This window comes from Podarcis bocagei (assembly GCF_964188305.1).
Source record: "Podarcis bocagei genome assembly, chromosome: 4".
Classification (NCBI taxonomy): domain Eukaryota; kingdom Metazoa; phylum Chordata; class Lepidosauria; order Squamata; family Lacertidae; genus Podarcis; species Podarcis bocagei.
The window spans coordinates 90080480-90093978 of record NC_138128.1 but is presented as its reverse complement, the minus strand read 5'-3'; the positions used below and the strand labels follow the sequence as shown (position 1 = coordinate 90093978).

The window sequence follows — 13499 nt, the reverse complement described above, 5'->3', positions numbered from 1 at the left end:
CATCCAAGTTTCTGCTGTGATAAGTGGAATGCTGAACTACATGGACCTTGCTCTGATCCTGCAAGACAGCTCTTGTATTCATAGGTAAATATTCTGCAAATAAATGCTGACTCTTAAAAGCAAACAAATGTTTCGGAGACAATCCTCTTGTTCACATTTGTCTTTACCCTGAGCAACTGTACCTCATTCTGCCTGCACCAGTTGTTGCATTTTCAAACTGCAATTACTTTCAATGCACATAACGATTAAAATACATTAATAGGGTGATTGGATCTGATCACAAGCGTCTTGTCAAACACACGCACTGAGCTGGAAAGAAACTGCACTCTTTGGGTCATTTGTATAAGCAGAGAGGACCCCTATGCTTACTTCAGCAAACTCTGGATGTTCTTATCAGGTAGAGGCTGAACACAAACCTGTGATAAACAGTTTCATAGCAATGGATTGCACTAAAAAATGTTTTCTCCAGCTGGGATGTTAGAACTACGTGGACACATTTTGTGAAAGTGGCCTTTTAATGCTACTCGAGTTCAAAAGTGTATCAGGAATTTCAGCAGTTTTAAGGTGGGAAAAATTCAGTAACAGGCTTAATGGTGGTCTACATATTTAGTAGAATAGAACAGCGTGAAGGATGCTGTATGTATGGCTTCCCTATGAGGGATTGACAAACCTTCTCATTCTCGGTTTCTCCGAGTTTGTCATCTTTACAATCTTAAGTTCAGTTTGTTCAATCTTCACATATGCTTGAATTTTTTAACAAAAAGAATATTTGTGAAAATTCATAACACTTTGGTGCATTTATACCCACGCATCCATTTCTCTATGCCATTTTGCCTAACGTACAAATTTTTGCAAGCAATCTGTCTTAGCAGAATGCCATTGCTAATGTTCTTTCCCACTTATATAGACAGACATGTTTGCACGCACATCTTTGTAATATGTGCACTAATATGGGCAATTGGGAGACCAGCTGGTATCACACAGAGGGGCAGACTTGACCCCGAAGCCTTCATAATTGCTAATCCCTACTTTACAGTGACAGAAGTTGGATTCTAGCCACACTGCGATTGAAGGCAACAATTTTGTGGTGCACGCACACACACACACACAAATCTGTATTCCTTCCTAACTGCAACCTAGGAGTGCTCTGCCAAGTCTCAAGTGTGAGAAAGGGGAGAGGGGGATGTTGAGGGGAAACAGCCCCCTGGCCATTCATCCTGACACCACCCCCACCCCTTGCTTATTACTGGCTTGGAGTAAGTGGCTGTCTTGCCTAATCTCCTTTTCAGTGCATCGCAGGCAGTACTGTCGGGAAAGGCAGAATAGACTGAGGCGGTAGAGAGGAAGGCACTCCAGGCTGTGCACTCCATGTGCTCATGGGATGCACATGCTCCACCGCAACATGCCTGAGTGGGCATCAAGCAGATTGGTGAGTGAGGAGCAGGGTGGTGTCAACGGACTGTATGCGCCACCATGTGGGCTTACCTAATGGCAACAATAGACAATTGGCCATCTGCAGCGCCTCCACCACCCTGAAGGAAGACCTGAAAAGGCTGGATTGGCTGAGTCCCCAAGGTAGGAACAAGAAGCTCATGTCCGTGAGGAAGCTATCATCAATTGTTAAGGGTGATAAAACATGCACGCCCTCAAACGGCATCAAAATATGAATGTGGTAGGAGAATATAAAATATTTGAGGGGGTCGCCCCCCCAAGTTGATAGGCATTCAAATGGTGGGTGTGGCACATCATGTGACTGATTATATGGGGGGCGGCTTACCTGGGATCCCCAATATTTTATTCAAGTTGGCACCCCTGGTGGGGGAGGGATGGGGCAGGGGAGAAGAACTGCTAAGCCAAAATAATTCATTTACAGGTCATATTTATTCCACTGTAAAAAGTCAATAGACTCCTTATATATATATACACACACACACAATCACCTGCCGTTCCACACAGTAGACACTGGCTTCAGTTCCCAATGGGATTCTGCAATAAATGTGGAGAATTTTAGCCTAATGCATAAGAGGAAGGAAGCACTAGATGAGACACATTTCACTCTGCTTTTGTGCTAAGAGGCCAGAGGTGCAGGAGGGGTTAACGGCATCCTCCTAAAGTGAAAGCGACCAGAAGGAAAATTTAGCAGCCTGTTCCCAAATGAGTTAGAGCATCATGTACGGCCAATTCCTGCCCGCTCCCAGAAGCCTCTCACTTTATCGGGCACTAATCGCCCGAGTCTAGTTATCTTGTGAGGAGATTGTGAGTGCAAGCAAAGAATGCCTGGGGGGCACCCAGTGAGATTTAACTGAAAGGAGGAGAGCTTCCAGTACAAGACTTAGTCAAGATGGTACAGCTCGCTCAGCACTGCAGAGGTTCCCCCTCCCTGTCCTGGGCCCAGGCCTCTGCTTCCTGTCCCACATTCTCTGGTCTTGTCCACTGGGTAGATATTTTTTCCCCAGCTCTCGCTACCCAGCAGAGTAGCTGAAGAGGACCCCGAAGAGTCAAGCCAAAGAGTGGCGATAGGAAAAGTCATATTCTCAAGTCAACGTCAAAGAATATAGGCAAGCAAATATCCGTAATAGGAGCGTCTCTGCTTAATTTCCTAGGGAATATAGCTCCCCTGCTCCACTCTGCAGGAAACGCCTACCTTCTTTCTTTTCTTTTAGATCACAGGCAGCAGAAGGTGTGTGCTGAAAAACTGACTGCTGCCCCCTAACTCTAAAGAGAAGAGAAGAGAAGCCGGCCATCACCCACACAGAGATTGCCTCTGCACAAAAGGAGCCAAGGGCCGTGGAACAGACGAGCTGGGATGGAAATTTTGGCCTTAGGTCCACTGGGGAGGACAGCTACATTGCAAAGTGGCCTTCCACACTTCTGCTAGGGTCTTCCCTACAGCAATCATGGCTTCTACCAGACAGAGCATCCTGTACCGCCATCACCCCTGCAGCCAACTGTCCTCTTTACTCCTCTCCTCAGTTGACTTCAGAAGCTGTCATGGGGTCAGTCGGCCGCTGGGAGGCCAGAAGAGGCACAGGAGAGGTGGCCTCTATGAGGGCTGGGTTCAGAATAATAGGTAGAGTCATAGGTGGCACTCCCACCTGCAAGGGGGAGGCCAGAGGCTGAAGAATAAGAGGTTGCTGTGCCACTGCTTGAGGTGCATCTTTCGCCGAGCTCACTTTCACAGGTGCTGCTGCTGGAGGGTGGAACTGTGGTCCAGAGAGACTGGAACTGCCTGGAACTGAAGCCGTCTCGGGGTCTGCTGAGAGAGGAGAATAGATTTTTCACTTGTTCAAGAGGAAAATTAGTCACCAGATAATATGTTCCATGGGGACGCAGGTGGCACTGTGGGTTAAACCACAGAGCCTAGGACTGGCCGATCAGAAGGTCGGTGGTTCAAATCCCTGTGACAGGGTGAGCTCCCGTTGCTCAGTCCCTGCTCCTGCCAACCTAGCAGTTTGAAAGCACATCAAAGTGCAAGTAGATAAATAGGTACTGCTCCGGTGGGAAGGTAAACGGCGTTTCCATGCCCTGCTCTGGTTCGCCAGAAGCAGCTTAGTCATGCTGGCCACATGACCCGGAAGCTGTACGCTGGCTTCCTCGGCCAGTAAAGCTTGATGAGCGCTGCAATCCCAGAGTCGGCCACGACTGGACCTAATGGTCAGGGGTCCCTTTACCTTTACCTAATATGTTCCATGACCTCCCCAAGCTTCACCTAGCTCACTCTTGGTGTGTATAAGTACACACAAATCATTCCTTTTTCTCTTGGTTTCTTTTCACTCCCTGTTCCAGGGACCACAATATCTCAAGGACCGCCTCTTTCCAGATGAACCTACCCAGACCCTGAGATTATATTCTGAGGCTCTCCTTTGTGTGCCCCCTTCCTCGAGAGGTTCGGAGAGTAGCAACACAAGAACGGGCCTCCTCTACAGTGGCTCCCCACCTGTGGAATGCTCTCCCCAGGGAAGTTCGTCTGGCACCTTCATTATACATCTTTAGAAGTCAGGCAAAATTTCAACCAGGCCTTTGGTTGATCCTGTTTACATCCTATACCCTTTTAAAATGTGTTTTTTTGGGGGGGGGGCTATTGGGTTGTTGTTTTTATTTTTATTAGGTATTTTGTGGTTTTATATCTTGATTTTATTCTGTGAACTGCCCTGAGACCCCCGGGTATAGGGCAGTATATAAATTCAATAAATTAATAAATCGTCATCGTCATCGCACTGCCTCTTCAGTCACCCCATGTGACGTGCCTCCTCAAATTCCTATACTAGTTTCCCATTCTGCATATATTTGTTTCTTTAACTCTACACCTTTAGCAGCTCAACAGATTCCTGTCCTCTTAAATGGTTTTACCCATTCTTCCTTGCTGCTCCTTAGGCTGCAACTCCCAGAACACAAACACATGTGACGCCAACTCTTTCTCGCCTTCAAACCTCACCCTGAAACTCATCTTTTATGAGAATGCTTTGGTTTAACCTCTAACTGAAGCTTAAGCAGTGCAACTGAATTTTCTCTCTTTTATCCAGCGCTACCTCTTCTTGGTCTAGCCCCATCTTTAACCCTTCAGCCGGCAGTCAAAAGCACTTTTAGTCAGACAAGCCTGTGGCCTCATTACCCACCTTGCTAAGGCATCTGTAAATATACAAATTGATGCATTTTACTGATGTTTTTACCTACTTGTTTTTATTTTTACTTTGTATTTTACTGCTGTTAATCGCCCTGAGCACCATTTGGTGGAAAGGAAGAATATAAAATTAACAAATACGGATTCCTATCCTCTGTTTGCTGTACTTCCCACATTGTAAGACTTTAGACTGTAAGTAACCTGGAACAGGGATATGTTTGTTGCTGGTTTGTTGTTTGTTTAACTTGCATTAGTTTGTAAAGCATCATGCTCAGTGATGAGAAGATTTGAAAAATTAGTCATGCAATACTGCTGCTGCTGCTGTTACTACTGCCACCAGTTTGCAGCAATGAAGAGATCTGGTCCCACCCCTAAGACAGAAAAGGATCAGCTGCAGGGGGTTTGTTTCCTCGCTGCCTGCCTGAAAAAGTGGCAAACTCTCGTTTCTGCCATCAGCTAGGTGACGTAGGCCACTTGCTTCTCAGGGAGAATATGGCAAGAAGGAGACAAACATGATCCCATTCATCAGCCAGTGAAACGACACCTCTCCAATGCTTGCTTCCTCTTCCCATTCCTTTTATATCATGTCTATTAGATTGTGGTGGTGGTGATATAGAAGCAGCTCATTCTTGCAGTAACTGTAGGACTTACCGATGGCTGCCAGCTCAGGAGACTTCTCAGAGGGAGCTGAATGGGTGGCAGTCCTTGTATCCCCTCCGGGGGAATGTGGCAGGGAAGATACTGTTGGTTTGGGAGGATGCATCTCTGTTGGTAAGGTAGGAACTGGGTCTAAATAAAAACAGCAAGCAAAAGAAAAAAAAAAGGATTATACCTCTCGAGGAAAAAGGCTTTCCCTTAAATCAAGACTGCGTGCTCCCACTCATGTCAGATCAGGCTGCTCTGGCAACATGGGACATGACTATACACACCAACCCACACACAAGTATTCTCTGCTATGACAAGACATCAGAAGTCTATTCTAGCACGCATCATCAAGGGAACCAAGGCATGAACTGTGGTGTGAATCTTAACTTAGCCATCAGGACTGTTTGTGCTCAGGCCCAGGCATCTTTTCAGGCAAAGAAAGCAAGAGATGCACAGCACTGGTTTTGGGATTGGCTAGGAGCTCCATTTCTGTTGCTATCTAGTAAAGCCTCAGATCTACTGCTTTCTAGGGTCCATCTCAAGCCCCAAGCACTGGCTCCTGTCTGCAAGGAGCACAAGAAAAGGGGGAAAGAAATGCCTTAAGAGAACAAAATGAAAAGGAGAACAGGCTCTGGGGCTCATTGATGAAAAACTCTTTATTGCAGCTCAACACATTTCAGAGTAAAACACTGCCCCTTCGGGAGCTTGAAAAACTTGTGTTATTAATGTTCAAAAACACCTTGTACTCAAACTCTAACCAACTCAAGAACCAGCTTGAAAAAGTAGGAATGCAATCCTCGCCATCTATACTGAACTAGGTTTACAAGTTGATTAGATTTGAAGAATAAAGTGGCTTGGAATTTTAAGAACTCGCACATTTTTTAAGGTCCTGCAGGAGTTTTACTACCAAACATGCTGAGATAAAATAAAGAGCTTTGCATCAGTGAGTAACTAAGGATGCTTTCCTGTTTGGTTTGTTTCATTTCTTTCTGCAAGGAACCTTGCATGGCCAGTTCGACATACCCCCAAGTGCCTCTCTCAGAACATGGAGCTTGCTCACAGATTCTAAACGTAACACAAAGTGGTTGGCTTACATACCTTGGATGACTGTCTGTTTGAAGAGCTCATCCCTCAGTTTTGGCAGAAAGCAGTCTATGCGTTCCCAGGTGATCTCCCAGAGATCAGAGTAGCCTGTTCGTGAGTCAGCACTGTGGAATATTCCAGCCGTGTCCATTACTAGCAGCATATTTTTCAGTGATTCAGGGATGGCCTCTGGCTGCAAGGCAAGACATATCTAAGACCTAAAATTTGAGATCCTGTACACTTTCTTCCTTCGGAATCAAGTCCTCTTTTAGATCACTATCAGAGGTTATCATGGGGCTGGCCAGTGGATCACTGGAAGACCAAGAAGGGTGGAAAGGCACAGAGGGGTGTTTTAAGATGCATTTCAGACATGGGCCTAGCAAGGAGAGATCCTAGAAACATGAAGGGGCAGCAAATACATACCAACAAGTCACTGGACCCAGAATGCATATATTTGTCCATGAAATCCAGAATTGTCAGCCATAGTGCAGCAAAGGTTGGGAGGGAGAGCAGTGGAGACAAGTGCTGCAGAAAGACCTAGGATAGAACAGAAGATCACACAGTAAGCATATAGCATGAGAGGAAGAGGGACCTAAGGTGACTGCTCTGACACCACAAGGTATGTTTAAGGTTATTTTAAAGCTCTAAACGACCTCTGTCCAGTATACCTGAAGGAGCATCTCCACCCCCATCGTTCTGCCCAGACGCTGAGGTCCAGCACCGAGGGCCTTCTGGCGGTTCCCTCACTGCAAGAAGCCAAGTTACAGGGAACCAGGCAGAGGGCCTTCTCGGTAGTGGCACTCGTGGAACGCCCTCCCACCAGATGTCAAAGAGATAAACAGCGACCAGACTTTTAGAAGACATCTGAAGGCAGCTCTCTTTAGGGAAGCTTTTAATGTTTAATAGACTACTGTATTTTAATATTCGGTTGGAAGCCGCCCAGAGTGGCTGGGGAAGCCCAGCCAGATGGGCAGGGTATAAATAATAAAATTATTATTTATTATTATTATTATTATTATTATTATTATTATTATTATTATTATTATTCCTAGACAGCTCTGCCCTGTTAAAGGATTCCAAACCCTGGGAATGCTGTGCCACACTTGGGCCCAAAAGCTTGTTTAGGGCCTCTTGTAAAAAATCACCAGACCATGTGGCCACAATGCTTAAATCCTGAGAGAGTAATCAATTTAATGAAATAAACAAGGTTGTACACACACTACAGTCTTAACACAGATGGCCAGAATTAAGACAGGCAGGGTGATATTACTTCGAAATGTTATTAAGCTTTAAATTCTGTGTATATATATTGGCGGGGGGGGGGGGGTGACCTGCACAAGCAGGGTTGTCTTTTTGCAAGTTATCCTTTCATTTCAACTGTAAAGGTGAAAATGTAGTAACTTAAAATAAATCCTCTCTGGCTCCTTAAAGCTTGTTAGCCAATCACAGGGAGCTAAAACAAAGTCTTCACCCTGCTACAGAGATTGCAGGTGAAGTACATATAAACAGAAAAAGTTACTAGGAGAATAGACTTTGTTTTTGTTTAGTGACAGTGAATTCAGGGCAGGAGGCTACTACACCACTTCCCACTGGGAATGGGGACACCAGTTCAAAGGAAGGTAGCAATTCAAAGTGGAGACACTGGGTGTCTCCTGAAAGCCCCAGTTCAAGTCTGCTCATCCCCACTGCCTAATAGGCATAGTCAGAGGGAGCTTTAAAGTGATGTACTGGATGCGGGTGGCGCTGTGGGTTAAACCACAGAGCCTAGGACTTGCCGATCAGAAGGTCGGCGGTTCGAATCCCCGCAACGGGGTAAGCTCCCGTTGCTCGGTCCCTGCTCCTGCCAACCTAGCAGTTCGAAAGCACATCAAAGTGCAAGTAGATAAATAGTTACTACTCCGGTGGGAAGGTAAACGGCGTTTCCGTGCGCTGTTCTGGTTCGCCAGAAGCAGCTTAGTCATGCTGGCCACATGACCCGGAAGCTGTACGCTGGCTCCCTCGGCCAGTAAAGCGAGATGAGCGCCGCAACCCCAGAGTCGGTCATGACTGGACCTAATGGTCAGGGGTCCCTTTACCTTTACCTTACTTAACATTAGAAAGCTTTGCTCTCTGAAAAGTAAGAGGCCTCGCACCTTGGAGAGGAGAGTAGAGGCTCTCATTCTGGTCTCCTCCATTCCACCGACGTCCGCAGGGCTGATATTTTCTAGGAGTTTGGTCAGCAAAGGAAACAGCACCTATTATCCAAGATAAGCAGCACACTGGTAAATAAGGACAGGAGGCAAAATATAAAGTATGGGTTGAGAGCAAGAAGCTTTCCTGCAGTCTTTTTCTAGGGGGCAGCAGATGATCACAACAACATAAAGATTATTGAGAAGTGGTCCAGGGGGACAAAGAAAAATAAGGTTGCCCTAAGAGAAATCACCTCCTCCAATGATGATGCAACTTTATCAATTCTCCTTCGACTGCTCTTCACCCTAGCTAGTTTTCTGTTGACTTATATGGACGCACATCTTCCAGTGAATTGGTTGCAACTGAGGGGGGCAAGATGCAGAGGCTCACTAAAGGTCTGTGCTGACCACAGCTGATGGGAACTGTAGTCCAGAGCATCAGGAAAGCACCAGGTTGGCAAATGCTATGCAAGTAGGAATTTGCTGCCTACTTACAACTATGCTGTAAAGCAGGGGTAGGCAACCTAAGGCCCGTGGGCCGGATGCGGCCCAATCGCCTTCTCAATCCGGCCCACACACGATCCGGGAATCAGTGTGTTTTTACATGAGTAGAATGTGTCCTTTTATTTAAAATGCATTTCTGGGTTATTTGTGGGGCATAGGAATTTGTTCATATTTTTTTTCAAAATAGTCTGGCCCACCACATGGTCTGAGGGATGGTGGAGCAGCCCATCGCTGAAAAAGGTTGCTGACCCTGTAAAGGGTCTACATGTCCTGCTTCCCATTGGATTTTTCAAATTTGAAGTGGGAAAACTCAGCTCGCCCTCAAAGGAGATGAAAGCCCCCTCCTCTCCCAAGCCTTCAGAACTGGAAAAAAATAGGATTTTTTGCTGTTTCTACTTGAAATAGGGGCAGTCCCTTCTATCAGATGGGTAATAAATGCTTTGAACCTGCCTAGATTTTCAAATGTACAGGTGAGATACCTTTTAGATAAAGGAAAACAGAGCATTTATTCTATTTGCCTTGAACATTTAGCCTTTCATCTGTGTACCTTAATAAATTACTAAATTGGGACCTTAATAAATAAATTGGTCAGTTTGCAGCCCAGAAAACTCTCCCTCATGCCTGACCGTTGTTCTGCATTGCCACTTATCAGGATAGCAGATAAAGAGTGTGTGGCTGAGCCTTGCCCAGTGATGACCAGGTAGATCTACTGCCTCACCTTCAACAAATCTCTCAGATGTCCTCCCTGCCTCAAGAAGTATATTCTGCCAGGGGAGGAAAAAGACTAGGAGGTGGAAGCAAGTTACACGGTTTAAATTGCACCAGAACTCAGCAAGGTCTTGGGTCAGGAGAAGTCCTATCTTCCTCCACAAGCTTCCATTGCCTCCTTTGGAAAGATGAGCCCATTCGCCCGCATTCCCTTGCCAATGTAGGCATATAACAATACCTTATTGAAACAGGATTCCCACTCCAAGGCATCCAGAGCCTGCAGGTCATGCACAAGGAGAGCCCGCTGCAGGTAGGTCAGTGCCTGCATCCGCACCTGTCGCCTTGCATCACAACACAGGCAGGCAATACCTGCAAAGAGTGCAAGTTAAAATGAGAGGGAGAGTCTTCATTCTGCACCAAGCAACTCCAGCCCTTGCTTACATCCTTCACGCAACTCCCCAAAAGCACAGAACCGTTGGATGCTTATTAAATGTAGTCCTGGACTAGCATAGAGCCCTGGGTTTCCACAACAGCACAGTTGAAAAATGAATCTGTCACAGCAACCTGTCACATAGAAATATAATTTACTCCATTGCAATCTTGAGTTGCTGTCAAGTTTCTGGAGGGCTGTAATCTAGAGAACTGTTTGTGTGAGCCATTCAAATCAGATGTTCCGGTGTGTAACATTTGTTAAAAAACCCCGAGGCATTTTTGTTGGGGATTGTAGGGAAAGACCTACCAAAAAAGCTGAAAACATCTTCATGTACGCGACAACGGCCGCGAGAGTTCTGGTAGCACAAGGATGGAAGACTGAAGAAACCCCAACTAAAGAATCATGGCAAGAAAAATTGACGGACTATGCAGAACTGGCAAAACTGACATATAAGCTACGGGACAAGGATAACTGTGACTTTTAAGGATGAATGGGAACCCTTTACAAAGTATTTGAAGATGCAACAAAGTGAACTGGACTCCTCGGCAGGTTTTGAATAAACATTCACAAACTTTTTATCTATAATAATCAGCTAAATAGTTTGAGGATCTATAAAACTTTGTAACATGCAGAAAACAGCAGTCTCAGAGAAACCAAAGACTGAAACTGAGGGAAATCGGGGGGTGGGTGGGGTTGTGTGGGAGGGGGGGAAATGGGGAGAAAACAAGGATGATATGTTTTTGGATAATATGTCTTATTTTAATTTTGAATATTTTTTTTTTAAAAAAAAAAGATGTTCCGATGTGTAACGAATCAGAAGAATCACAGTAGGGAGTCCACTAGGTCCAGTAAGGAAAAGTTTATCATATTTTGGCATAAACATCTTTCTTAAAAGCAAAGGGGGAATACTATTTGAACTTCTCAAAGTGCTGTGAAAGTAAATAACAGGGTCGGTAGCAAGATGCTTACTAGCAACAAGCAGCTTAATCATGCTACTAGATTTGAATGGAAACTCCCTTCAAAAAATGCATGTGTGAGACTGGCATAGAATATCAAGCACATATAACAAGCCCAGTCTCTGCTTTGGTGAACACACATCCGAAGCTGCTCTTAACGTGTTCTGAATATGTGTTCTGAAGGCAGCCCTGTTTAGGGAAGTTTTTAATGTTTGATGTTTTATCACATTTTTAATATTCTGTTGGGAGCTGCCCAGAGTGGCTGGGGAAACCCAGCCAGATGGATGTGGTATGAATAATAAAGTGATGATGATGGTTAAACACAGGGCCGCTTAGCAACATTTTTTTTGTTTTGTTTAATATCACTCTTCCCTTAAAGTGTATTACTTCAACTGCCTCATGTCCAATTCTGATGCATGTGGCTGCTATCTTCTACTCCAGGGCGATCCAATACGCAACCTAATGCTCAAGGCCTTTTTTGGCAACATTTGACACCCCTCCCTGGCCCTCACACTGCCTTTCCAAAGCCATGTAAGCAAGACGCTGGGCTTTGGGAAGGAAGCTTGAGGCCTCTGACAGGGTCCTAAAGTCCTCCTATCTCCTTCCCAAAGCCTTGTTAGCACTTTACCAGCTTGGGGAAGGAGGTGTGAGGGCTCTAGGACCCTGCCAGAGCCTCATACCTTCTTCACAAAGCCCGGCACTTTGCTTAGCCAGCTTGAGGAGGGCAGTGTGAGCACAGGGTGGGGTGGGGTGACAAATTTTGCCCTCGCTCCCCTCCCCCTGCAGCTTCCATATCAAAGTTCTCTTGCAGCCCACTCGATATACAGTGGTGCCCCGCAAGACGAATGCCTCGCAAGACGGAAAACCCGCTAGACGAAAGGGTTTTCCGTTTTTGAGCTGCTTCGCAAGACGATTTTCCCTATGGGCTTGCTTTGCAAGACGAAAACGTCTTGCAAGTGTTCTGATTTTTTTTCGCTCCCCCCCTTTTTCTAAGCCGCTAAGCCGCTAATAGCCTTTTAACTGCTAATCCGCTAAGCCTTTAATAGCCGCTAATAGCCTTTTAGCCGCTAATCCGCTAAGCCTTTAATAGCCGCTAAGCCTTTAATAGCCGCTAAACCGCTAATAGCGCTAATCCGCTAATGGGGTTGCTTCGCAAGACGAAAAAACCGCTAGACGAAGAGGCTCGCGGAATGGATTAATTTCGTCTTGCGAGGCACCACTGTAAAAAGTTGGACCACCCTGTTCTTGTATGCTAGGATGGGCTAGGCTTACCTTGCAGTAATGGGCACCAGCAATTGGCCCATAACGTCTGAGAGTCTGCTTCAATTTTCTTTCCTGCAGCCTCCAGATGGTGCTGCTCTTCAGCCCAAGAGCTATAGATGGTGGCAGCTCGTGTGTGAAGGGTGTGCATCAGGTCCAGCAGCTGCAATAGAAGAGGTCAGTTGGCAACAAACAACCTGCCTATCTATGAACAACATGAAAACAAGCCGTCAATGCTCAGAATGGAGGAAAAGCAATGTCCTGTTATCATGGTTGTGTCAAAACAAATCTGATTATCAGAAGGGGAAGAAACAGGGCAATCACCCAGGCTTGAGGGGATAAGCCTACAAGTATATGAACGTGTTCAGAAGTTCCAACTGATTCTCGGTTTGATTAAGGAAGTTCCAAAGCATGTCAAAGTGCAAGTAGATAAATAGGTACCACTCCGGCGGGAATGTAAACGGCGTTTCCATGTGCTGCTCTGGTTCGCCAGAAGTGGCTTAGTCATGCTGGTCACATGACTCAGAAGCTGCACGCTGGCTCCCTCGGCCAATAAAGCGAGATGAGCGCCGCAACCCCAGAGTCGGTCACAACTGGACCTAATGGTCAAGGGTCCCCTTTACCTAATCTATAGGAAGGGAATTCCTATTTTTAATTTCTCACTCTTCTAGAATATCTGGTTGGGTGCATTACTCTGTATTAAAATACAGATTCATAGCAAAATGCTCCCATAACCCCAAAAAGAGACAGAACCATGCAGGCAAGAACTAAGGCACTTTATAATTCCCCTAGAAAGGAACATTGCACCCACACCAACCTTCTGGACACTTTCCAGAGGTACCCCCCACCGCCCACCCAACTACCTGCATCCCTCTAACCACAGGGTGTAGAAACTTCAGTTTTGTATGGTCATGATTTTCTCCCTAGGATCCCCATGGCTGGACTAAATCTATAAAGTATGAGTGCAAACTCAATACACTGGTACCTTGGTTCTCAAACTTAATCCATTCCAGAAGTCCGCCCGACTCCCGAAACCATTCGAAAAGCAAGGTGCGGCTTCTGATTGGCTGCAGGAGCTTCCTGCACTCAAGTAGAAGCTGTGAAAGCCACAGAAACTACAT

The 13499-nt window shown here is 45.8% G+C and overlaps 1 protein-coding gene across 8 annotated transcripts in view; it reads right to left on the bottom strand.

Annotated features, from left to right (window-relative positions):
* Positions 1-1862: 1862 nt before the first annotated feature.
* GBF1 (golgi brefeldin A resistant guanine nucleotide exchange factor 1) overlaps positions 1863-13499 on the bottom strand; it is a 91525-nt gene continuing 79888 nt past the window's right edge. For 5 of the 8 annotated variants that reach the window (XM_081191510.1, XM_081191508.1, XM_081191511.1 and 2 more), the window contains 7 exons: positions 12391-12541; positions 9968-10098; positions 8482-8583; positions 6773-6886; positions 6365-6542; positions 5273-5410; positions 1863-3256 (listed from right to left, as the gene is read on the bottom strand). In XM_081191510.1, the coding sequence (XP_081047636.1) occupies positions 2970-3256; positions 5273-5410; positions 6365-6542; positions 6773-6886; positions 8482-8583; positions 9968-10098; positions 12391-12541 (1101 nt within the window). In that variant the 3' untranslated portion in view covers positions 1863-2969. The remainder of the gene's footprint in view (positions 3257-5272; positions 5411-6364; positions 6543-6772; positions 6887-8481; positions 8584-9967; positions 10099-12390; positions 12542-13499) is intronic. The other 3 variants (XM_081191509.1, XM_081191514.1, XM_081191513.1) reach the window with 2 other exon arrangements.